Source organism: Protomyctophum bolini (genome assembly GCF_963924005.1).
Source record: "Protomyctophum bolini genome assembly, chromosome: 2".
Lineage (NCBI taxonomy): Eukaryota > Metazoa > Chordata > Actinopteri > Myctophiformes > Myctophidae > Protomyctophum > Protomyctophum bolini.
Window position 1 is genome coordinate 2,757,985 of NC_137863.1, and position 27,202 is coordinate 2,785,186.

General features: G+C 42.9%; 1 protein-coding gene across 1 annotated transcript in view; it reads left to right on the forward strand.

The window, feature by feature from the left end:
- Positions 1-26,963, forward strand: part of LOC308334936 (MAP kinase-activated protein kinase 2-like) — a 35,187-nt gene extending 8,224 nt beyond the window's left edge. Inside the window, exons 2-10 of the mRNA XM_080791832.1 lie at positions 7,583-7,722; positions 10,781-10,845; positions 13,034-13,113; positions 13,599-13,725; positions 14,380-14,455; positions 16,047-16,171; positions 17,352-17,437; positions 17,839-17,919; positions 25,772-26,963. Coding sequence (XP_080647958.1) covers positions 7,583-7,722; positions 10,781-10,845; positions 13,034-13,113; positions 13,599-13,725; positions 14,380-14,455; positions 16,047-16,171; positions 17,352-17,437; positions 17,839-17,919; positions 25,772-25,927 — 936 coding nt within the window. The 3' untranslated portion in view covers positions 25,928-26,963. The remainder of the gene's footprint in view (positions 1-7,582; positions 7,723-10,780; positions 10,846-13,033; positions 13,114-13,598; positions 13,726-14,379; positions 14,456-16,046; positions 16,172-17,351; positions 17,438-17,838; positions 17,920-25,771) is intronic.
- The last annotated feature ends 239 nt before the right edge of the window (positions 26,964-27,202 follow it).

The window sequence follows — 27,202 nt, forward strand, 5'->3', positions numbered from 1 at the left end:
CTGTGAGAGCTTCAAGCTTTGGTTGTGTATATCAAGCTGATTGTGTGTGTGTCTGTGTGTGTGCGTGCGTGCGTGCGCGCGTGCGTGCGCCTCCGTTCTGCGGAGCGGTGGAAGTGTGTCTGAGTATAATGTGGTTGTGAGGCGTCTTGTGTAAGAGAATGAATGAATGTTTGAGTGAGTCAACATTGGGCTGCAGCACATCTTCCATAGTTTGTACATCCTTCCAGGTTTGCAGCCAAAACAGTTGATCATCCGGTCCTTTTTCCCCCCCCATCCTATTTACGTTTATATTGGAAGTCGATGGCGGTTGAATTGAGATGAAACCTTGCCTAAATTCCATGGATTGGATACAAAAAAAATGCAGATCTACAAGCTCATAGCTCAAGCGCACTGCGGTGCCACAAGCTTGTAGATTTTTTGAAAATCATTGAATATATATTCTTTCAGAGCGTACGTTTTTAACTAAACTCTTTGCTTCTGGGGGGGGGGGGTCCCTGGAACAACATATTTTCAGCTGGGGGTCCGCGGCCAAATTCTGGGGGTCCTTGACATGAAAAAGGTTGAGCACCACTGACATAGAAACATAGGTTTTTTCAGAAAACTGTTAATATTTATAAAAATATAATATAATATTTTAAGCCTAAAACAAATAATAACACAAAAAATTGTCCTGAGGACTTGTTTCCATTGTGGTCCTATATTATGTATTCAATTCATCAATACAAACTACTATTTCACAAAGGAGCAAAAGGAAAAGACGGCCCACAGTGAGTCTGTGACATAAATAACTGGCCGGTGGAAATGTGAGCCGTGCTGTTATTACTGTAGATCCTGTCCAGTAGAAATGTGAGCTCCACCTGAAGCCATGCTGTTATTACAGTAGATCCTGTCCAGTAGAAATGTTAGCTCCACCTGAAGCCGTGCTGTTATTACAGTAGATCCTGTCCAGTAGAAATGTGAGCTCCACCTGAAGCCATGCTGTTATCAGATCCTGTCCTGCAGTAGAAATGTGAGCTCCACCTGAAGCCATGCTGTTATCAGATCCTGTCCTGCAGTAGAAATGTGAGCTCCACCTGAAGCCATGCTGTTATCAGATCCTGTCCTGCAGTAGAAATGTGAGCTCCACCTGAAGCCATGCTGTTATTAGATCCTGTCCAGTAGAAATGTGAGCTCCACCTGAAGCCATACTGTTATTACAGTAGATCCTGTCCAGTAGAAATGTGAGCCGTGCTGTTATTAGATCCTGTCCAGTAGAAATGTGAGCTCCACCTGAAGCCGTGCTGTTATTAGATCCTGTCCAGTAGAAATGTGAGCTCCACCTGAAGCCGTGCTGTTATTAGATCCTGTCCAGTAGAAATGTGAGCTCCACCTGAAGCCGTGCTGTTATTAGATCCTGTCCAGTAGAAAGTTGAGCCATGCTGTTTTTACAGTAGATCCTGTCCATTAGAAATGTGAGCGCCACCTGAAGCCATGCTGTTATAAGATCCTGTCCTGTTTATTATCCACTGGAGTAGTCATCCTGCTACGTCACGTTGCTGGTAAAGATACCGAGTATTCGACAGTGATGTCACTGTAGTAACACAGTCAGGAAAAGTTGGGATTCCCTTCTCGCATACCGGAGCGGTGGTACAGGTCCCACAGCAACGACACCGGTCTGTCTGGTACCGGAGCGGTGGTACAGTACATGTCCCAACGCAACGACACCGTTCTGGTACCGGAGAGGTGGTACATGTCCCAAAGCAACGGCACCGGTCTGGTACCGGAGCGGTGGTACATGTCCCACAGCAACGACACCGGTCTGTGTACCGGACCGGTCACATTCCCCATCATTTGAGGTGGAAGCTATGATCAGCAGGGATGATGCCTTAGTCCAGTAAATGCTGTATTATTACCACCGTGAATAACAGATACAGAATAATAATTAAATGAATCACACTGTTCTTCACACCCCAGTGGAACCTCGCTGTGGTGGAAGTTGAACTGTTCTTCACACCCCAGTGGAACCTCGCTGTGGTGGAAGTTGAACTGTTCTTCACACCCCAGTGGAACCTCGCTGTGGTGGAAGTTGAACTGTTCTTCACACCCCAGTGGAACCTCGCTGTGGTGGAAGTTGAACTGTTCTTCACACCCCAGTGGAACCTCGCTGTGGTGGAAGTTGAACTGTTCTTCACACCCCAGTGGAACCTCGCTGTGGTGGAAGTTGAACTGTTCTTCACACCCCAGTGGAACCTCGCTGTGGTGGAAGTTGAACTGTTCTTCACACCCCAGTGGAACCTCGCTGTGGTGGAAGTTGAACTGTTCTTCACACCCCAGTGGAACCTCGCTGTGGTGGAAGTTGAACTGTTCTTCACACCCCAGTGGAACCTCGCTGTGGTGGAAGTTGAACTGTTCTTCACACCCCAGTGGAACCTCGCTGTGGTGGAAGTTTAACTGTTCTTCACACCCCAGTGGAACCTCGCTGTGGTGGAAGTTGAACTGTTCTTCACACCCCAGTGGAACCTCGCTGTGGTGGAAGTTGAACTGTTCTTCACACCCCAGTGGAACCTCGCTGTGGTGGAAGTTGAACTGTTCTTCACACCCCAGTGGAACCTCGCTGTGGTGGAAGTTTAACTGTTCTTCACACCCCAGTGGAACCTCGCTGTGGTGGAAGTTTAACTGTTCTTCACACCCCAGTGGAACCTCGCTGTGGTGGAAGTTTAACTGTGGTCAATCAGAGTTTATACTTAAGTAAACCATGCATTACCACAGCATTATCATAATAATACACGTACAGTGTACTGTGTCACGTGTAAAAGTACTCATGCTGAATGGTCAATTTCACATAATCAATAATGGTAAATGGTTCATCTGATAAAAACTTTAATTACTTCATATGCAGCTGGTATAAACTTAACCTAGAATAATACATCATGGTTTAAATATTAATGTATGTTTTGTATTATTATAAATCTGCAAAGTCATTCCATAACTAGAGCTGTCAAGTCATTCTAATGGACTAAAAAGCAACATTTATACCTGTGAGCTACAGCAGAGTAGAAGCATACCGTACAAAGTAATAGAAATACCCTAGTAAATCAAAGTAAATCATTTATTTATTTTTCTTTAGTACTATACTTGTCTTGAGTAAAATTAATGTACAAGCAGTATAATTACTTTACTTTAAATGAATGTACAAGCAGTATAGTTACTTTACTTTAAATGAATGTACAAGCAGTATAATTACTTTACTTTAAATGAATATACAAGCAGTATAATTACTTTACTTTAGTTTAAATGAATGTACAAGCAGTATAAATACTTTACTTATAAATTAATGTACAAGCAGTATACAGTTAGTTTCCACTGCTGGTTGTAAATCAGATATGATGCTCTGCTGCATATCATCTAGTTTAGTCCTCCATGACACTTTATGGGTATTGTTTTATTGGCAGGAGTTATAAAAAGAGCAGGAGTATGCGTGTGTGCGTGCGTGCGTGAGTGCATGCGTGTGCGTGCGTGCGTGTGTGTGCTTGCGTGCGTGTGCGTGCGTGCGTGCATGCATGCGTGTGTGTGTGTGTGCGTGTGTTTTAATGGCTGAGTCAGGTGCTCAGAGGACAGTTGTGGAAAGTGACTCAAAGTACATATTATTAAGTAACATAATGTACATAGTAACATAAAGTACATATTAATAAGTAACATAATGTCGACGCACTTTTACTTTACTGGAGTATATTTCCATTTTTTCAGCACTTGTACTAGAAGTACAGTAAGTGCTGAAAAGACTACATTTCAGAGGCAAAATATTGTGCTTTTTTTTACTCCACCGCATGATTATTTGAAAACTTTACTAGTTACTTTGTTGAGTTTGATTACAGTATTATTACAAAACAACACGTTAAGTCGTTAACCACTTCAGCCCTGTAGGCAAGGCCTATTTACGGACGATTAAAAAAGATATACATTTTAGACATTTGAAAACTTTCTGCATATTGAGTACTTTTACCTTTGATTTGTGGCTTCCATACACAGTATGACGTCATGGCTGAGAAAAGAAGAAGTGACAATCTTTATCTTTACAAGTTGTGCAGGCGTGTCTCAGTAGTAGGCCTATTGACTCAGAGAGAGAGAGAGAGTGTGTGTGTGTGTGTGTGTGTGTGTGTGTGTGTGTGTGTGTGTGTGTGTGTGTCACAGTGTGCGTGTGTACGGCCGTACGGGTGTGTTGTGACACTACAGAGGGAGAGATGGCTAGTAGTGATTCGTAGTGATTCTCAAACCTTGTCATGTCAAGGACCTCGAAATTGATATTTACACTCAGGCATGAAGGAAGCATGAGTTCAAGTCCGTTGCTCTCCCCTTGTCCCCCATATATGGGGACTAGGTTGGTCTCCCCTTGTCCCCCATATATGGGGACTAGGTTGCTCTCCCCTTGTCCCCCATATATGGGGACTAGGTTGCTCTCCCCTTGTCCCCCATATATGAGGACTAGGTTGGTCTCCCCTTGTCCCCCATATATGGGGACTAGGTTGGTCTCCCCTTGTCCCCCATATATGGGGACTAGGTTGGTGGAGGGTGTGTAGAGCCCAGGATCATTAGATGATTGACACAGGGGTGAAAAATGGGTTACAAAATCGTGGGATAAAAAATATTAATTTTGATCTACAAGCTGTGAGCCCCAGACCCCCTGCCACCATTGAGTGGCCTGTCACCTTGCATTCGAAATGAGACCAAATCTCTCTCTCTCTCTCTCTCTCTCTCTCTCTCTCTCTCTCTCTGTACTTGTTATTAATCTCCACAACGCGTTTGCCTTTTATCATCTTTGTCGGCCCAGGAAATGAAGGGAGCATAATACCGGTATGCTCTAATGCTGTCCAGTTTGATTACAGTAATAAAGATATGGTTTCTATGACTCGCCAGAAGCAACCGTATCGTATCGTATGTCACCATGGTGATAATAAGTCTGTGTAGAAGAGCTGCCATTGGACTGAAGATGTGGTAACTCTCTCCTCTATACCACTCTGGTGGTAAGGTTATAATAGTTTTTTTTCTTCTTTTCATTATAGTTTAGTTTTAGTTAGTTTTGACATATTTTTTTCTAAATTCAGTTAGTTTTTAGAGCGTGTTTGCTATAGTTTTTATTTAGTTTTTATTTTGATGAAAATGCTTAGTTTTAGTTTAGTTTAGTTTGTCGTACTTTGGTTTAGGGTTAGCGTGGCTATACAGTACATGCTGCCGTACGGTGCTGAAAACTGCCGTAAAACTTGTTGGAGAAATGAGGAAATTAATCGAATGAATTTAAAAGGATCTTTTAACCCATTCTGAACGGGAACCCATTTTAGTGTTAGCATAATGTTATGCTTTAGCTATTGAAAAATAGCAGATCTACAAGCTCATAGCGCGCCACTCGGTGGCGCGCTATGAGCTTGTAGATCTGCTATTTTTGAAAAATCGAAGAACGACTGACATTTTTAGAATCTGATCTCGGGTCAGAATGGGTTAATCAGACCAGTGTGTGTCCAGTGGAAACCTCGTATGAATCTCAGGTCAGAATGGGTTAAAAGGATCTTTTAAATCTTTGCGGTGCCGCTCGTAGCGCGCTACGAGCTCGTAGGTCTGCTATTTTAGAACAGGGGTTTTCAACAGGTGGTCCGTGGACCACTGGTGGTCCGTGGAGGTATTGCATGTGGTCCCTGACCATAATGCATTTAGTAATGTAGCAAAAGTGAAGATTGTGTAATTTCTTCCACGGAACAGTGCACTAAACGTCTGTGCACTGTTCCGTGGAAGTGCGTCAATGTTATCAGAATTACTGGGAAATCTGAGATTAAGAAATTCCATAGAAAAGGCAGTTAGTTAGAATCTGAAGAAGTGAAACTAAAGACTTGGAGGCGTGGTCAATGCTCTTTGGCCACTCAGAATAGCCAAAGAGCATTGATCATCACGCCTCCAGGTCTTTAGTTTACTCAAGTTAGGGAATAAGACCTGGTACTTAAGACACGCAAAATACAGCCCACATAGGGTTTTTCAGAAAACTGTCAGGATTTAGAAGATATTTGTAGAATGGACGGTATAGGTCTAGTTAGTAAACGGGTTAATGCTCCTTGGGTAGAGAACATAACAGCGTTGGCATTTGGCTCCGCCTCCTCTGCTTTACGAGAACACGGAGGATTTAGTTAGTTTGCATTTCGTACATGAGTGGGGAGTCAGTGTTGTGGATGTATTCCCAGCAGGGGTTCACTTCAACCTGTGTGTGTGTGTGTGTGTGTGTGTGTGTGTGTGTGTGTGTGTGTGTGTGTGTGTGTGTGTGTGTGTGTGTGTGTGTGTGTGTGTGTGTGTGTGTGTGTGTGTGTGTGTGTGTGTGTGTGTGTGTGTGTGTGTGTGTGTGTGTGTGTGTGTGTGTGTGTGTGTGTGTGTGTGTGTGTGTGTGTGTGTGTGCGTGCGTGCGTGCGTGCGCCTGTCACACACCCCGAAATACACTGTGACGGAAGCTACGTAGTTATGTCAAGGTCTACCCGCATGCAGGCCTACGTGTGTGTATGTACGGTTACGGTACGTACATGATGTACGTGATGTTGTCAGCTTAAAGTCTGATTTATGCTGGAGTCGCATGCCGAAAATAGCAGATCTGCAAAGCTCAGAATGTTTCGCTTCCACGCACGCAGGCACACACACACACACACACACACACAGGCACGCAGGCAGACACACACACACACACACACACCAAATGCTCTAAATAACATTTGCCATTTTCTTCTCACTGGCCTCGTGGTTTTTTTTCCCCTTCCAGTGTTGTTTTCGTCGACTAAAACTAAGACGAGAAATGTCCGTCGACTATAACCTTTTTTCCACTGACGAAAACTACATGGAAACTACATGAAACTAAATGAAAACTATAAGCTATACGATGACTAAAACTAAAGACTAAAATGTCAGGAAGGGACTAGTGGACAAGAGAGCCAGTATAGAAGTCACTTTACACTGTAGGTTCATGCTGAAAATAGCAGATCTACAAGCTCACGACGTGTCGACAGCGCGACTCGTTGTGAGCTTAATGTAGACCTGCTATTTTCAGCAAGTGTAAAATCAGCCACATTACGACGGCATCGAGACTAAAAAAAACTTGTACAAAACTAAACATATTTAGTCGACTAAAACTAGACTATAAAAACATTCCAGGTGACTAAAATGTGACTAAAATAAAAAATCACACCTGTGTGAACCGAGTGGTGCAACTCCCCTCTCTCCCCCCTCCTCTCTCTCTCTCTCTCTCTCTCTGCTCCGTCAGATTAGCTTTATTATGGATATCAATCCTGTTTCTGTGCTGCGTGCGCAGCCTCTAAATCACCCCCACAGACCGTGGCAGTCAGAAGTTGGATTTGCGTCCAGCAGGTGGCAGCCATGGTCACATACTTCTCTCGTTCCAATTTCACGCATGCACACACCACTCGTGCTCATACACCTACATCACAAACAAACAGGTACACGGACATTGCTGGATGTAGGAGTGGTTGCACCACTCAAAAACTAAATGCTATTCAAGAGACTGCGACTAAAACTGAAATCTAAATGTGCTCTCCCCCCCCCCCCCCCCCCCCCCCCCCAGATCCTCTACGACAGTCCCAAGGCGCGGCGGGAAGTGGAGCTGCATTGGCGGGTGTCGGGGGGGCCGTACATCGTGGGCATCCTCAGCCTGTATGAGAACATGCACCACGGGAAGAAGTGTCTGCTCATCATTATGGAGTGGTATGTCTATACTCTACTACTGTATGAGAACATGCTGTCTATACTGTACTACTGTATGAGAGCATGCACCACGGGAAGAAGTGTCTGCTCATCATTATGGAGTGGTAGGACCTATACTGTCTATACTGTATCTACACTGTACTACTGTCTATACTCTACTACTGTATGAGAACATGCACCACGGGAAGAAGTGTCTGCTCATCATTATGGAGTGGTATGTACTGTATCTACACTGTACTACTGTCTATACTGTACTACTGTATGAGAACATGCACCACGGGAAGAAGTGTCTGCTCATCATTATGGAGTGGTAGGAACTATATGAGAAACACCTGTCTGTCTGCTGCACTCACTTTCAATACATTTACTGACTGGCTGACTGGCTGGCTGGCTGGCTGGCTGGCTGGCTGGTTGTCACACCCCTGTCTCAGGCGAGGGTAATATGAACATAAAGGATGGCGAGGGCAGAGTTTAACAGTTTAGTGCAGATTAAAGGGACATTAAACAAAGGAGACCAAACGTCTCCTCAGAGATGTGTACACTCTCAGAATGTTGAACCCCGTAGGTAGGTAGGTAGCCGCACTGATGGCGTTTATGGGCCCCATGAAATTCCTGCCCTAATAACTGTACATGCCACTGCTATCTCCATTCTTCACATATTGAAACAGCGTGCCGTACACACTACACAGTATGTCTGCACAAACCTCAAGGTAGTTTGTGTGTTTCCCACAGTGCCATATATTAGTGCTTAAAACACATTTAATATACTGTAGTTCAACATTGTGTTCTTCAAACCCGTGACCCGTGTGTGGTATGAGGCCTAACATACTGGGCTTTTTTGGGCTTTTTGAGTGAGCAATGTCCCTATATCACAACCTACAGTATGTCCCAACATATGTCCCTACCTATGTCCCTATGTTTAGAGTACCAGTAGGGGCAAAAGTGGCGCTGTTGTGCTGGAAACAGAGAGAGAGATAGTGTTGCACTGTTGCCTGCTAATTACAATGTGGAGCATGAGAGATGGGGAGAGAGAGAGAGAGATTCCCCCACACATGTAACTCTGTCATCTCTCGACCATTTCGGACGCGGGGCGGCTCGCCGGAACCGGGCCGGCACCCTGGGCACGCTCCGGTGGGTCTGGAAGCCCCCCCCGGAGACCCCCACACAGAGTTGCACCACTCAGTTCACACGGGCGTGATTTTTTTTTTCATCTTCTTGCTACACTGTAGCTCTAAATCGTTTGAGACATTTTATTTTTAGGACATATTTACATTATGAGCCTACAATACGTACAGTAGCTATTCTCTGGCTTTTGGGGAACAACACATGTGCTGATATATATAAATACAGTTGGAGTTGAGTTGCATATTAATGTTACAACCATTGTGCTGTAATACCAGCTGAGCTAAAGCCTGTGAAAATAGCAGAACTATAATTCCGTTCTTTTGTTTCGTTTGACACAACGTTTGTGCAGCCAAATATAAACCAGGCTGTAAGTCAACATTGTAATAAATATAGGAGCAACACATAACATTATGTTGACTTTCTTGGCTTGTTTCGTCAGCCAATTTGTTCAGAAAGAATATTTAATATCAGCTGTATAATTTTGCGACAATAAGTGGTTTAATGTAAGTAATTACTGTAATTTCAGTAGTGATTTAATGACAGTGGTTAGTCATGTCCAATTATCTCAATTATCTGTGTGTGTGTGTAGACAGTGCGCACGAAATGTGCATACATTTTATGTGTTGTGCGTGCGCCGTGCGTGCTTGTGTGCGTGCACGCGGACGGTATCACGTCTAGCGTCAGCTGCATTCTAAAAGGAGATAGTTTATAGTTTTAAAGAGAATCCCAGCATTCAGGGGGAAGTGAGAGAACAGGGTGAATTCTGGGAAATGACTCAGATAACTCTGAGTAACTGACTGCTATCTGTCTGTAACTCTGAGTAACTGACTGCTATCTGTCTGTAACTCTGAGTAACTGACTGCTATCTGTCTGTAACTCTGAGTAACTGACTGCTATCTGTCTGTAACTCTGAGTAACTGACTGCTATCTGTCTGTAACTCTGAGTAACTGACTGCTATCTGTCTGTAACTCTGAGTAACTGACTGCTATCTGTCGGCCCAGTGTTTACTGTGATAGCGTTTACTGAAGATAACGTCTAATGAAGTGACAGACAGCTGTGTGTGTGTGTGTGTGTGTGTGTGTGTGTGTGTGTGTGTGTGTGTGTGTGTGTGTGTGTGTGTGTGTGTGTGTGTGTGTGTGTGTGTGTGTGTGTGTGTGTGTGTGTGTGTGTGTGTGTGTGTGTGTGTGTGTGTGTGTGTGTGTGTGTGTGTGTGTGTGTGTGTGTGCTCCTTCCTGTTTGAGCCAGTGGGGTCAAAGGAGGACAGCTCATTGAAAAGCAGATATTTCAGTCTAGCACACACACACACACACACACACACACTAGCATCACTCCATCTGGTGGTTTGGGTGCTTCTGAAAACACACTCGCACATAAACACACATTCAGACTTTCCACGTTAACACTTTTAAGGCAGTGTGTGTGTAGTGTTGTTTTTGGCAGCAAATTTCTATTTTAGTTTAGTCATAGTCTTTGGACTGAAACTTAATTTAGTTTTAGTCACATTTTAGTCACCTGGAATGTCTTAGTGTTAGTCTAGTAAAGTTAGTCGACTAAAATGTATTTTGGCGGGCCTTGATGCCGTCATAATGAGTGTTTTTACACTTGCTGAAAATAGCCGATCTACAAGTTCACAACGCGTCGCAACGCAACGCGTTATAAGCTTGTAGATCGGCTATTTTCATCATGCAACCAAGTGTAAAATTACTTATACTGGATCTCTTGTCCACTAGTCCCTTCCTAACATTTTTGTCTAGTTTTTATTTGTTGACGAAATTGTCAGTATATTTAGTCTTAGTTTTAGTCTTCATAGCTTAGTTTTCATTTAGTTTTTATTTAGTTTTAGTCAGTGAAAAAAGGTAGTCGACGAACATTTTTCGCCTTAGTTTTAGTCGACGAAAACAACCCTGTGTGTGTGTGTCTCTGTCTCCCCAGCATGCAGGGAGGAGAGCTGTTCAGTCGGATCCAGGCCAGAGGAGACCAGGCCTTCACTGAGAAAGGTGAGCTGTAATAATAATAATAATAATAATATATACCATTTATTTAGCGCTTAGTCACGTCCTGTCCCAGGACGTCCCATGTCTGGTCCGCCACCCTTATGTTCTCTCCTACCTACCCTGTGTGTTCCCCTCCCCCACCCTACCTGAGAGACAGTTTCCTCCTGGGAACACAGCTGTGGACACTTGTGCCGATCAGTGACTTTGGGATTTAAGTGGTGTGTTTGTGGGACTCTGTGTCGGTTCATAGTTTGGTTCCACGCTAGCCCCGCAAGCAGAACCCGAATGTAGTAAAGTTTCTGACACTTTTATGACTTTACTGCATTGGGTCCTGCTTCACGTGGGGCTGTCGCCAGTTACGCACAAACAAATACAATGTAAACACGCCATGAGACGGACTTCTGCGCGCTTTTACCATGGTTATTCATGTATTGACTTACGAATGTGCGAACTATAAGTACCTTACATACCATACCGACACATCTCCTGTGTCGCGGAAGCCGTTAAGTATTTTTAATCCATGATTGATTAAAAATGTCGCTTCTTCCTACCTTGTTTATTGACACCTCATTGTACCGCCTATCTGGCTAGCTAGTGGTGCTACAGCTATGACGGAGCAGATCAAAGGCAGGGACATAGCCCGCAAAGCCAACCGCACATCGGGAGGCGGTACAATAAACGGTAAATAAACAAGAAGAAATCAAAGCGACATTTTTAATCAAACATGGATTAAAAATACTTAACGGCTTCCGCGACACAGGAGATTTTATCAGAGGTATGTAAGGTACTTATAGTTCGCACATCCGTAAACAAACACAATAAAAAGCGTCGTAATACCGCGCCGATCGACTAAACTATGAGTTTGTGTATATCCGCGTCCCAACAATCGCATTGAAAAATCTTAGCGTGATCAGGAACCCTACGGGTCAGCCCGGTTCGGTTCGGATTGGGCTGACCCAGGGGGTTCCGAGAGGGGCTAGTTCCACGCCAGCTTTGCGCTGCTGCTCCTGTATATGTTTTAGTTCCTGCCCTGTGTGGCGTATGTCCTGAGTTCTTTTGCTCCTAAGTTAAGTTAAGTAAAGTGTTTTATATACCAGTCATTCTTGTGTTCGATCTCCTGCTTGGTTTCCACACACACATATTCCGGGTCGGCAGCCTGACTGACAGCGCTTTTCTGGGTACCCAAAGTCGCTTTACAGAAAGAAGTATACAGACATATTTTATTAGAAAACTATTTAAAAGGTTTAAAAGGTTCAAAATCAAAAGAGGGACAAACTATCGTCAAAAACAGTTCTCAATGTTTACATCTTACTTGACGAGAAGACATATCCTTATGGAACCAGGGAGAGGGGGAAAAATACCACTAGAGTGATCACCCAAACATGTGTTCTCTCCGCAGTAAATAAATAATCTGTCTGTGTGCGATCTGACCGTTATTATTTTGATTACACTGTCATGCTCGTTTGAGGACAGGTAGCGAGCAGAGAGTATGTTTGGAAATGTTGCTGAAGGTTATATTATTTTGTCAGCTGACGCCCAAATCAAAGAAACCATACAGCGTGTATTTAATCATTTGATAATTAAGCTGCAGTCTACTAGCCTACTGGTAGGCAGGAAAATGGCAACCAGAATAACCCGTTCTGAGCCGGTGTCCCAGTGCCGAAAATCCAATATACAGTTTGTTGCAGATCTGCTATAATGGCACGTGGTACAGTAAACAGTACCAGCGTGATTTTTCATTGTTCATTTCATAATTCAAGAAGTACAGTGCAATGAAAAATGGACAAAAGTCATTCCTCATTCTCTAATTATGTAGACTTCTTGTAAATTAAATAATGCAGTTTTACTCTTGAGAATGTAAGCATAAGTGTATAATAATATGTCCAGTGATTAAAATAAAATAAAAACAACGAATGAAATATGGATTTATTTCCTACACAATTCATACTAGAACTGGTTGTTTATAGTCTGTACCCTAACATCTGTACGGTGGTTGGAGTGTGTTTACACTGTACCCTAACATCTGTACGGTGGTTGGAGTGTGTTTACACTGTACCCTAACATCTGTACGGTGGTTGGAGTGTGTTTACACTGTACCCTAACATCTGTACGGTGGTTGGAGTGTGTTTCTACTGTACCCTAACATGTGTACGGTGGTTGGAGTGTGACGGATGTCTTTCTGTCCTCCCAGAGGGGTCGGAGATCATGAGGGACATCGGCACAGCCATCCAGTTCCTTCACAACATGAACATCGCTCACAGAGACATCAAGGTTAGTGTTACAGTATGGACAGTACAGTACAGTACCTTCACAACATGAACATCGCTCACAGAGACATCAAGGTTAGTGTTACAGTATGGACAGTACAGTACAGTACCTTCACAACATGAACATCGCTCACAGAGACATCAAGGTTAGTGTTACAGTACCAGCTAAATGATAGTTTGTAACCAAATGGACCCTTATGGGTCTGTAACTCAGAGTGTACAAATTTGGTTTCATCTGTACACACTGTAAATAGGGGTCAGTTAACTAATGCATGTCAAACTGGGGGTTGAGAAAATGTGTTGAGAATCACGCCTAAAAATCTTCTCTTATGGGGGTCCCTGGCATATCTTTTCAAATGGGGGTCGGCGGTCCGCGAGCTAATTAGTGTCAACTTGGGGGTCCTTGACATGGAAACCTTTGTGAAGCAGTGCTTTACACCACTAATTTAATTAGTGTAAACGATGATTCCTTCTCCCCCTCCCCTCCAGCCAGAGAACCTGCTCTACACCAGCAAAGACAGGAACGCAGACCTCAAACTGACAGACTTTGGCTTCGCTAAAGAGACCACGCTACATAACCCTCTGCAGACGCCCTGCTACACGCCCTACTATGTGGGTGAGTTAGTTCACACACAGCGCGACGCGTTGTGGGCTTGTAGATCGACTATTTTCAGCATGCAACCAAGTGTAAATTCACTTATACTGGATCTCTTGTCTACTAGTCCATTTTAGTCTAGTTTTTATTTCTTGACGAAATTGTCAGTATATTTAGTCTTAGTTTTAGTCATCATAGATAGTTTTCATTTAGTTTCTATTTAGTTTTAGTCGGTGAAAAAAGGTAGTCGACGAACATCTTTCGTCTTAGTTTTAGTCGACGAAAACAACACTGTACTGTAGGTGATATAATGAGCATTAGTGAGGACCTACTTTATGGAGATAATATATTGGTACTGTAGGTGAAATGTACTGTAAGATGCACAAGAGTAAGATGGAAGAGCTACAGCTGTAAATAGAGTGACGTTATGTTAGTTATTATTTTGTTTTCTTAGCCATCCATGTTTCATGTTCTTTCTTTTTCTGTGTGTGTGTGTGTGTGTGTGTGTGTGTGTGTGTGTGTGTGTGTGTGTGTGTGTGTGTGTGTGTGTGTGTGTGTGTGTGTGTGTGTGTGTGTGTGTGTGTGTGTGTGTGTGTGTGTGTGTGTGTGTGTGTGTGTGTGTGTGTGTGTGTGTGTGTGTGTGTGTGTGCGTGTGCGCGTGTTGTCATCGATAAGCTCCTGAGGTTTTGGGACCGGAAAAATACGACAAGTCGTGTGACATGTGGTCTCTGGGCGTCATCATGTACATCCTGTGAGTATTGTGTGTGTGTGTGTGCACTCATCCTGTACTCATGTGTACTGTATGCCTACTAGTGACACACAACACACACCTCAGCTGTGCTGAACTGACTGACGTTAATGTTTAGTTGTTTACTGTGATTATGGTAAGCTTATATTTCATTGTGCAGGAGGATGTCGTGCCGGTCCACGGTATAGAACAATCTAAATGTGAAGTCTTTAAAAGACAACGGTTTTTATTCTCTGCGTCTTATTCCAATAAAGTATCGGCACTTTGTCTTTTCAAGACTTCACATTAAGCTTATATTTCATATCACAAACACCATATTGTAAACTAAAAACAAAACCCTGTAACTTTAACTAAAATAATAATACAAATAAATAATATTTTTGGAAATTGTTTTTTTGAACCCATTCTGGGCGGGAACCCCTTTTGGTGTTTTAACTTAACCATTATGTTATACTTTAGCTATTGAAAAATAGCAGATCTACAAGCTCATAGCGCAGCACTCTATTTTCTTTTTATCGTGAAAATGAGGCACACATTTGAAATATATATTCTTTCAGAGCTAACGTTTTAACTAAAATCTTTGCTTCTGGGGGGGTCCCTGGAACAACATATTTTGAGATGGGGGTCTGTGGCCGAATACATATAATTCTTGGGGTCCTTGACATGAAATAGTTTGAGAAACCACTGATAAAAAGGTTTTGTCAGGATTTAGAAGACATTTTGTAGAATCGAGCTCAGGTCTAACTTGAAGAAGTCCTTATTTAACAGTTGTGTGTGAATTAAATGATTCCCTTTTTGCCCCCTCTTGAGCTGAAGGTCACTGAAAAGCCTTTCCCAGGCAGCAGAGGCAGGTAGCCGCTATGTTTAGGTCACTGAAAAGCCTTTCCCAGGCAGCAGAGGCAGGTAGCGCTATGTTTAAAGCCTTTCCCAGGCAGCAGAGGCAGGTAGCCGCTATGTTTAGGTCACTGAAAAGCCTTTCCCAGGCAGCAGAGGCAGGTAGCCGCTATGTTTAGGTCACTGAAAAGCCTTTCCCAGGCAGCAGAGGCAGGTAGCGCTATGTTTAGGTCACTGAAAAGCCTTTCCAGGCAGCAGAGGCAGGTAGCGCTATGTTTAGGTCACTGAAAAGCCTTTCCCAGGCAGCAGAGGCAGGTAGCGCTATGTTTAGGTCACTGAAAAGCCTTTCCCAGGCAGCAGAGGCAGGTAGTGCTATGTTTAGCCGTGAGGGACTGGTTAATCACACAGCTGGGTAGGATGGGAAAATGTGCCCACGTGCGTCGGTCAAACCTCTGTCACCATTATTGCTACCGACTGACTGGAAAGGAAAGGAAAGATACCATGTTTACCCAGGGTAACTGGACTAAGCATCAGATACTTGTTTACAGCCAGGCCCTGCTTATTTCATAGAACATTTCATGGTAGAAGGCATTGCCCTTGGACAATGCCTTGTCCAAGGGCACTTCAGCGATGGTCATTTTTAACGTGTCTGACCGCTGATTCGAACTGGCGACCTTCCGGTATCAAGACCGCTCCGCAATCCGTTCGGCCACCGCTGCCACTGCTGGGTTAACCTATAGGGTCTATGTCTCTCTCCCAGGTTGTGTGGGTTCCCTCCGTTCTACTCCAACACAGGCCAGGCCATCTCTCCGGGGATGAAGCGCCGGATCCGAATGGGCCAATATGAGTTCCCCAACCCAGAGTGGGCCGAAGTGTCACAGGAAGGTGAGATAATAAACTACATTACCCAGCCTAACCCAACCCAGAGTGGGCCGAAGTGTCAAAGGAAAGGTGAGATAATAAAACTACATTACCCAGCCTAAACCAACCCAGAGTGGGCCGAAGTGTCACAGGAAGGTGAGATAATAGAACTACATTACCCAGCCTAACCCAACCCAGAGTGGGCCGAAGTGTCACAGGAAGGTGAGATAATAGAACTACATTACCCAGCCTAACCCAACCCAGAGTGGGCCGAGGTGTCACAGGAGGGTGAGATAATAAAACTACATTACCCAACCTAACCCAACCCAGAGTGGGCCGAGGTGTCACAGGAAGGTGAGATAATAAAACTACATTACCCAGCCCAATCCAACCCAGAGTGGGCCGAGGTGTCACAGGAGGGTGAGATAATAAAACTACATTACCCAACCTAACCCAACCCAGAGTGGGCCGAGGTGTCACAGGAAGGTGAGATAATAGAACTACATTACCCAGCCTTGTGAGGGCAATACATGGCTCATGAAGATCAGGTGTGTGGATTTTACTTTTTTAATGTCTTTTTAGAGCACTTATGATGTAAATCGTTTGCCAGCCAAGTCTATGGACTTTAATGTTGAATGGAGAAAAGAAGCGCTGCCGCGGTCCTCGGAGTTGTGAACTGAAAACAGGCGCTCGTTGGCGAGTGAAAAAAGCCTTTATTATCACGGCGTGGCAAAGATCATTAAAATACGGACCAACACGTTTAGGCTATACAAGCCTTCGTCAGGGTCCCATATATGGGTATGACCGACTGAAGTGACCGATGTTGGCTGTGAATGAGTTCTCGTGCACGTGTTGCCTATAACAATTTACAATTTAGGCATTTAGCAGACGCTCTTAATCCAGAGCGATTTACATTAAGTAAGAACAAAAAAGAATGGGAATACATCACATAAAAACATTTATATATATATATATATATATATATATATATATATATATATATATATATATTCTGTACATGTATTTAGGGCTTGTTTGGACTCAAGCACCGATCCACACATGATGTTCCGAGTGTGTGTGGGAGATCAGAAGCAAGTGAAAGATATCTGCGCCCTTAATGATAATGTATGTTTATAAATGTGGACTCGAATAAAGACATTTAAAAATATGCCGTTATTCTTCTGTGCTTCTGCTCTTATTATAGCCAAAGATGTCATCAACCAGTTACTGAAGACGGACCCCAACGAGAGGATGTCCATCACTCAGTTCATGAATCACCCCTGGATCAACGTAAGATTAATTAAGATTAATTCATTCACCTCATTATGCATACATACTGTACATACAGTACATGTTGCAGACGTTTGTCAGGTTTGTGTGTCTGTCTGCCTAGTTTTTATTACGTTTTCTTTGTCACACGTTCACACTTAACTTAAAATAACTCAACTAATAACAATGTGCCTGTTATTGTATTCAAGTGACGCTGTATAAATTAATCACTTTCAATCAGCTGACTCTATTTTATTTTATTTCATTTTGTTGCGTGCGTGCGTGCGTGTGTGCGCGTGTGCGTGCATGTGCGTCTGCGTGTGTGTGTGCGTGTGCGTGTGCGTGTGTGTGTGTGTGCGTGTGTGTGTGTGTGCGTGCATGTGCGTCTGCGTGTGCGTGTGCATGTGCGTGTGTGCGTGCAGCAGTCTATGGTGGTCCCCTCCACTCCTCTCCACACCACCAGAGTCCTGACTGAAGACAGGGAGATGTGGGACGACGTTAAGGTGAGCAACACTGACACCCTCTGGCCACTGGCTGACACTACACCTCCTCACTGATACTCATTCAATGACCAAGTACTAGGCCAGTCAATCTAAGGCCCAGGCTACAGTATTATGGATCTTGTGCAAAACGGGTTATTTTCGTCCTCCGTTTTAGAAAAAAAATCCCTGCCCATACGACAGAGATATCTGAGTCCACACACACAACGCAGAAACTCATTTGAACACAGGATAAAATCACTGCAGTAGCAGGTTTCAATTGTAGGCTATATTATATTTGATTTTATATTTACACTTATGAGGTGCCAATCATATTTTTTAATGAAGGAATAAGTACCGCATTTTAAAAGCCACCTAAACTGTGAGTGGAAGTGAAACATGTTTCTTTCATTGTTTGTCACTATGTGCGTAAATCTCCAAATCCCGACTCTCGACTTTTCTCTCCATATAATAAAAAAAAATGATAGACACTTTAGACTTTACCATCATTGGCTCTGGCGATTTGGCAAGTCCTGCACAGAAAAGAATAGCAGAGTCAGACCCATAGAAGTGTCGCGTCCACAACCAGTTGTGAGCTTAATGTAGAGTGGCTATATTTTACAGGTGTATAATTAATAAATGTCGCGTTATAATGACAACGGAATGCAGTCAAGGGTGCGCCCTTTATTACCTAAACAGGAGAGAGATCATGTGCCATAAATGTGCACGGTGACTCACTCACTGTATACTCTCTCCACCAACCACACTAGTTGATGCAATTGCATTCACACCTCTCTCTCTCTCTCTCTCTCTCTCTCTCTCTGCACCCCTCTCTCTCCCTCTCCCTCCATGACCATGAAATGGAGAGCAAAATACAGCAGTAGAATATTGTTTCACATGCGGCTATGCACAATAGCAATGCAATGGCATTTGACCTGGGTCCGTATTGGTATAGGTTAATATCCACAGTTTATCTATAGCAGTGGTTTTCAACTGATTGTGAACCAGGGACCAACACCCTGACTTAGAATCAACCTGGGGACCACTGTTGTGTTGGGTGGGGATATGCCCACCACCCTGACTTAGAGTCAACCTGGGGACCACTCACTGTTGTGTTGGGTGGGGATATGGGCTAAGATTAGTGCTTTTTTAACACTTGCTATGCCTCCCATGTGTTTCCACTGTTTTTCAACCAATTGTCCACTGACTAAGTATAATGTCCTAATAATAATGACTCAACCAGACAGTCCGCTGCACTTCCCCCTCTTGAGATGATAACTCCCTTTTTCTGATGAATTTCTTGACCTCCAATTCTGATATATTTATTATTGGATGCAGCAGAGCCTTTGCTCACTGCAGTTGATGCAACATATGATAAGTTTTAAAGTTGTTAACAGTGATATACAGTTGTGATCAAAAGTTTACATACGTTTGTAAAGGACATACTGTCATGATAGTCCTGCCTTTCCAATAATTTGTTCAACTCTTATTCTTCTGTGATAGGTTGATTGGAGCAAATACTTCTTAGTCATACAAAAAAATCTTGAATTTATTTGTATTTTTATGAATGTTTAAGGGTTTTCTGAAAATGTGACCAAATCCGCTGGTTCATAAATATACATACAGCATACATATTATGTCCCATATGGTAATGTAGAAAGTTGTGTCAATCAAATTAGCTTTGTGGCATGGCCTCTTAACTTAAACTGAGTGATTATGATTGACTACTTCTGGTCTGTTCACTTCTCTGAGCCTTATTTAGGGCTCGTTTGGCCACAACCCACAAACAATAAAATGGGAAAGTCAAAGGAGCTCAGCATGGATCTGAAAAAGCGAATAATAGACTTAAACAAGTCAGGAAAGTCATTTCTAGTCAGCTACAGGTCCCAAGATCAACTGTGCAAAAAATTGTTTAATACTTTGTATGCTAGAGTTTAAAGTGAGCTCAGGCCTGGTGGTGCTAAGCGATTAACATTGGACTTTTGAACTTTTTAGGGGCCCACAGCGAGGGGCCTCTTATAGCGAGATAAATCAAAAGAAAGCCTAACTTGTCCACTTCAATTTTAAACAAAAATCATGATTTTACCATCTTCCATTCTGGAGATATTGACCTTTTTCTAACACCTGCTTTTGCCTGCACTCTGCTCGCTTGAAAAAACAGCAGAGATATGGAAGGTTGAAGTTGACAGACATTGACAGACAGATATAAAAATGAACACAAATAATATCATATACATACTACACACTGAATGAAAGCCCTGAATGTCTACTTTTAGGAGGGAAACAAATACACGTTGATCCCATGTACAGTTTGTCAGTAATTGGCTATTGAATGCAGCTTGCGCTCACCAGAGAGAACTTTAGAGAAGGCATGGACCTGAAGAACTATTATTCACAAAATAAGGCCTATAGCGACATGTACATACTATATACCGTATGAAACAGAAGACTCTCTGCTTTCATAAGAAAAAAACGAATACTGTAAGAATAATACAAATCACACCCCTGTGAAGTGAGCAGTGCAATTGCACTGCTCACTTCACAGGGGTGTGATTTTTTATTATTACAGTATTAGTTTTTTGCCAGAAGCTTGTGGAACAATGTGGATGGCTACCAAAAGCGTCAAATTGGGGTGAAAATGGCCAAGGGACATGCAACCAAATATTAGCATTGCTGTATGTATTCTTTTGAACCAGCAGATTTGGTCACATTTTCAGAAAACCCTTAAACATTCATAAAAATACAAATAAATTCAAGATTTATTTGTATGACAAAGAAGTATTTTCTCCAATCAACCAATCACAGAAGAATAAGAGTTGAACAAATTATTGGAAAGGCAGGACTATCATGACAGTATGTCCTTTACAAACGTATGTAAACTTTTGATCACAACTGTATAAACATGAACAATGGGATAGATATCCGTGTAGTTTCCATGCAGGCACAAGCTGCATTTCTCACCTAATTACAGTAGAAAAAGGTATGCACTAAATAAGCGGTGACATCATCGTTTCTCAAAAGCATGACTACACAGATCCACTGATCCGGATATTTTCGAAAATCGTCTCTTATTTAATCCGTTTCCAAAAACCTCCGTTTGAGAGGCCGAAAACGCCGTTTGCGTGTGGCTGAAAGGCCCAAAAAAAGTGCGTTTTGCAAAAGTTTCATTTACGTGTATAGATCCATGATCCATTTACGGGCCTAAGCTTTAAAAAAAGGGCGTGACTCAAAATAAATTGCAATAGTAATCGTTGGTCATCCAAATAACATATTAAACATTGTTGTAATGAAAATAAATGGATCAGGTTAATTTCAGGGGTTGAATGTTGGGGTACCATTAAAAACCTGGAAGGCAAAACTAAATAAATGATGCTTTAACCCATTTTGGACTGAGGTCGATAAAAAAAGGGCTACTAAATCAAAACATTTTTCTGAAAAACCTCTGTTTCTATATGTCAGTGGTGCTCAACCTTTTTCATGTCAAGGACCCCCAGAATTATCTCTATTGGGGCCACGGACCCCCATCTCAAAATATGTAGTTCCAGGGACCCCCCCCCCCCCCCCCCCCCAGAAGCAAATATTTAAGTTAAAAATGTTCGCTCTGAAATATATATTCAATGATTTGCGCCACGTTTGAACAACTTTTCAAAAATGTTGTATAATCTCCTCAATTCCTCTTGGCACAAGCTACCCTCTGTGGCCACACGGTGGCAGCAAAAGAGTTATATTTTGTGACAAAAGTTAAGCTAAGTGTTATAGGGTTAAAACTAAGGCCCAATCCCAATTGCCTCCCTCAAGCCCTGAGCCCTGGACCCTCATTGACTTTAATGACGACAGCTGTAAGTGCTTGAGGGTGAGAGGCTGCAAGGGCTCCAAATTGTTGTGAAAGAAATGGGACAGCACTTTGAAGATGAGTCCGCCATTCATGACACTTTGCATCACATTATAAAAACTGTCCTTATTCACAGCCAGTGCCTGCCCTACATGCTTGGACTATTTATACATGTCTATCATGTCTATTTTAGTATTTAAGCTGATCGTTTTATTATTAGTTTAATAAATACACTTTTCTGTGTGATATGAGTTGTAATATTCATATATGCATTATACATTTCATTTCCACTTTGCTCATTAGTCATTTCTCATCATGTTTCCCTTATTATTATTATTGTTATTAAATATATAGCCTATATCCTTCCATTCCGTCTCCTTTTGAGAACAGTGATAAAGCACTATTGTGTTTGTTGACATTCTAATCGCGATACATAACTAATTTGCATACCTAAATGATTGACGTTCGGAGGATCCCCCTCGTTCCCCTGGTAACGCTATGAACTGTGGGTAATTTCTTTGCCAAAGTCAGCATCGACGCTGACTTTGGCAAAGGGCACATAAAGGGGCGGGGCTGAGCCCTCACTGACTTACCGATTTCAAATGGGACATCTCCCTCAAGCCCTCGCAGACTTCACATGAACGCGCAGCTAAAGTCAGTGAGGGCTCATTGAGTCAGCAAGGGAGTGGATTGGGATTGGGCCTATAAGGCATGTTGGTCACTGACTGTACTGTATACCGTACTGTAAAAGGACATTTACTGTATCTGTTTCCTCATTGAAAATGGAACCTCAAACGTCTCCCTCAAACACTGTCCAAAACAGGGAAGCGTTGAGCAGCACAGGGGGAATAAATGACACCACGTTGGTCTTTATTTCATGAACAGTTCCGCTCTGCTCTGAAACCACAACATGTCGTACAACCAGTAGCGCCGGGCTGTACGTAGGCTACGATGCAGTGTTGTTTTCGTCGACTAAAACTAAGACGAAAAATGTTCGTCGACTACCTTTTTCCACTGACGAAAACTAAATGGAAACTAAATGAAAACTGTGCTATGATGACTAAAACTAAGACTAAATATACTGACAATTTTGTCAACAAATAAAAACTAGACTAAAATTTTAGGAAGGGACTAGTGGACAAGAGATCCAGTATAATTCATGATTTTACACTTGGTTTCATGCTGAAAATAGCTGATCTACAAGCGCACAATGCGTCGCAGCGCGACGCGTTGTGAGCTTGTAGATCGGCTATTTTCAGCAAGTGTAAAAACAGTCCTTACGACGGCATCAATGCCCACCAAAATACATTTTAAATATATTTTGGTGGGCAGTATGTAAACTAAATCTACTGTAGATTTAGTCTACTAAAATCTCATGACATTTTACTCGACTAAAACTAGACTAACACTTAAACATTCCAGGTGACTAAAATGTGACTAAAACTAAATGAAAACTATTCAAAAGACTATGACTAAAACTAAAAATCTAAATTTGCTGCCAAAAACAACAGTGCTACGATGTTGCCGGCCGGTGCAGTTTTCGGGATCCTGTTGCAACTATAAAGTGGTTGAAATATTCTGCAAGTGATTGCGACTTAGTTTTGCCGTTTTGTAAGTGGTTGCAGTTGCAACTGTGTTGTGTTGCGAATCATACGCATTATGGACTGGGGTTTGGTGCTTTATTTCCATTGCTGAACTGTACTCAATTCTAATGTATAGTTGAACAAAGTAACTTAATGTTAACTGAAATTAAAATAAAATCAAGGCTTTATACAAAAGAAAATGTTAACTAACTAAAGCGTTAAACTAATTAAAACTGCCGTAAGTAAAATCATTGGCATTAGTTTTAGATTTTTAGGCTATTTTGGGTTGTATATGAAATCTTTAGCTCCGACAGTCTTTAGCTCTGTTGTTAAAAAAATATCCAAGCTTGTAGAGCTTGCTATTTTTGCTATGTAGTAATGTTTCCTAACGTTTTAAATCTCACCCCATGACCTGCACTTTTTTTTTAAACTAACGCTAAAACTAAAGAACTGAACTAAACCAGCAAACCAGCTTTAAAAAGCATTCAAAACTAAACCAAACTGAAAGGAAAGCTAGTCGTCATAGCTTTGTCCAACTCTGCATAGCACAGTTCTAAAGAACAATGACTCCTATACAGTCCAACTAAAACACTTTGGCTGAGTAATAGGCCTCCGCTCCGCTCAATGTGGAGTCATTTCACATTTTACCAACAGGTTTTAGGTTTTAGGTTTATTTATTTAGCATGTAGTACAAAAAATAGACAATAACATATCAAAGAAACAAAAATACAATGCAAGGAAAGGAAGAAGCCAGAAGGCTTATATTATGGAATCCTTTCCTGTAGGAAGAGGTCATTGGTTTAAACAGATTAAAAGTTCATAAAGAACAGTACATAAATCTACAAGTTGGCAAAGGGGGGCAGCTGTGCAGTAAAGAAATAAAAACACAGACTGCACAAAAAATAGAAGAAATAAACAATACAACAACAAACACACAAAAGAAAATATAACGCATCAAAGTAAAACATGTAATCTACAGAGAGGAAGAAATAAGATATTTCTTTAGATGTTTTTTGAATATTGGCAAGGATAATGAGGATTTAACTCATTTAAGTGAAGCATCTAATTCTAGGGAGTTCCATAGATGAGGGCCTCTAAATGTGATGAAAGATTGATGTTTGGACGTGAGACAATAGGGTAATTCAAAATGATCTCTTTGTGTGGGAGTGAATGTCCGAAGTAACACGGAAGAAATTGTGAAAAGCAGCTATAGCTTAAAAGTTGCTTCACATTATTTGGGAGCTTCCGAATGACGCTATGTGACATTCTCCGTGACCAAATCAGTCTGCCATCCTTTGGCATCATCTCAGCTCTCTTCCTGGAACCTTGACGGAGAGATGACTGATACCAGAAACATACCGGATATACTGGACAGGTGTTACCTAATCAATGGAAAACCACGTCCATCAACCCAAACAGTTACTGTAATAACTGTGTATACATTCCTGGCCGCTCTACCAGTTAGTTTGCATACCGCACACGCACACGCACACACACACACGCGCACACGCACACACACACACACACACACACACACACACACACACACACACACACACACACACACACACACACACACACACACACACACCTTCTGGGATGTAGAAGACAATGGCACAACAAGGCCTTTATGCAAAGCTATTGGACCACGGCACACGCAAGCACACACACACACACGCACACACACACACACACACACACACGCAAGCACACACACACACACGCACACACACACACACACACACACACGCAAGCACACACGCACACGCACGGACACGCACGAGCACGCACACACACACAAGCCTCTCTCCTCTCTCTCTCTGTCTTTCTCTCTGTCTTTCTCTCTCTCTCGTCACTGTAATTTCACAATTTGCTAATTGAATTTTGATCGATCACAACACTTCTGTCTGACAGACACTTCTAGATAATCAGTCTGCCTTGAATGCTTTATTGGGTCAAATCAGTCGGATAGGAAGACAGACGGACGTCATGTGGATCAATACGTCATCGTCATGGAGTAGTAGGGACTCGTCGAGCCCACACTGTTTCTTCAGGAACAGTATTTTCCAGTTATTTAATATTGTAAAGTAGTAATTCAGTGGCATACAGTACAGTATGTACAGCTAACCCTGTAACTGTCCCCTCCTCTCCCAGGAGGAGATGACCAGCGCTCTGGCCACCATGCTAACCCTGTAACTGTTCCCTCCTCCACCATGCTAACCCTGTAACTGTTCCCTCCTCTCCCAGGAGGAGATGACCAGCGCTCTGGCCACCATGCTAACCCTGTAACTGTTCCCTCCTCCACCATGCTAACCCTGTAACTGTTCCCTCCTCCACCATGCTAACCCTGTAACTGTTCCCTCCTCCACCATGCTAACCCTGTAACTGTTCCCTCGTCCACCAGGAGGAGATGACCAGCGCTCTGGCCACCATGCTAACCCTGTAACTGTCCCCTCAATAGGAGGAGATGACCAGCGCTCTGGCCACCATGCGCGTGGACTACGACCAGGTGAAGATCAAAGACCTGGACACGTCCAACAACCCGCTGCTCAACAAGAGGCGGAAGAAGGCGGCCGGCGGCGGGAAGGGCGGCGGGACGATCTGCCAGAGTCAGTGAGAGAGCAACGGCGAAGGAAATGGAAAGGGGTCTCGGTCAGTCGTTCGGTCAGTCGTTCGGTCGGTCGGGGCTAGAACCACCTAGCGAACCACCTAGCTCAGAAGAACGCAGGAGCTGTGGGGTCTTCATCAGCGCCATGCTGGCTTGTGGTGGACGTTTTTTGGTCAAAAATTAGCCACGGACACGGACAAAAATGTGGACAATAATCTTACCCGAAAGAGCTATAGACCTGACTGGCCGTAAACAGGTCTGTAACTCTGAGAGTGTTCAAATGGTTCCATTTGAACACTCTCGGAGTTAAGGGGGTCTTTATTTGCAAATAAATAATTTGAGAACCACTAGTACTAGCTGGACTTCTAATGTGCCATACATTGTGTCATAGTAAATAATATGTCAAGTGTGAGACTTGACAATTCAGTAATTGGGTCTTGTGATCAAAATAAGAACATTATAATGGTGTGTAAAAAAAGAATTGCCACGGACAAGACTTTGCCACACGTGACGTTTCTTACGGACATATTGATGGCCCCTAGGACAGGAGGAGAGAGGGTGAGGTGGGCCCTATAGGACAGGAGTGTGTGTGTGTGTGTGTGTGTGTGTGTGTGTGTGTGTGTGTGTGTGTGTGTGTGTGTGTGTGTGTGTGTGTGTGTGTGTGTGTGTGTGTGTGTGTGTGTGTGCGCGACTGTGCGACTGTGCGTGTGTCGATTGCCTTTGGCGGGACCGTGTTTTCTTACCTAAATGCACTACTCAACATACATATCACGACTCATTGCGCATTTGTGCACACGCGTGTGCAGCAGCACGCATGTGCAGCATGCCACCGCACACACACACACACACACACACACACACACACACACACACACACACCACTAGTACTGCTCATATAAAGGGGAGTGTTGCAGCGCGTGATTACCAACCCTTTAGTTATTCTGTGAAACTCCTCTCGATTGTGTTGTTTTATTTTACAACTGTTTGTTCCTCTTTTGTTTTCTCCCCCCCAGGATTAAAGCAACACCATTTGAAAAGCGCTTCATCACTTTGTCACGTACTTTCACTCACAAACTGAGGGTGTATTTAATACGTTATATAACAATAATTATATATCACCTCCGTCTTCACCTCCCGCTGCCTCGGCCTCTCCCACCGTATCATCAGAGACACCCAGTCACACCCAGCATGTCACCTCTTTCACCTCCTTCCCTCAGGGAGGAGATATACCAGTCCATCCGTGCTAGTAGCTCAAGATTGACAAACAGCTTTTTTCCCCTTACG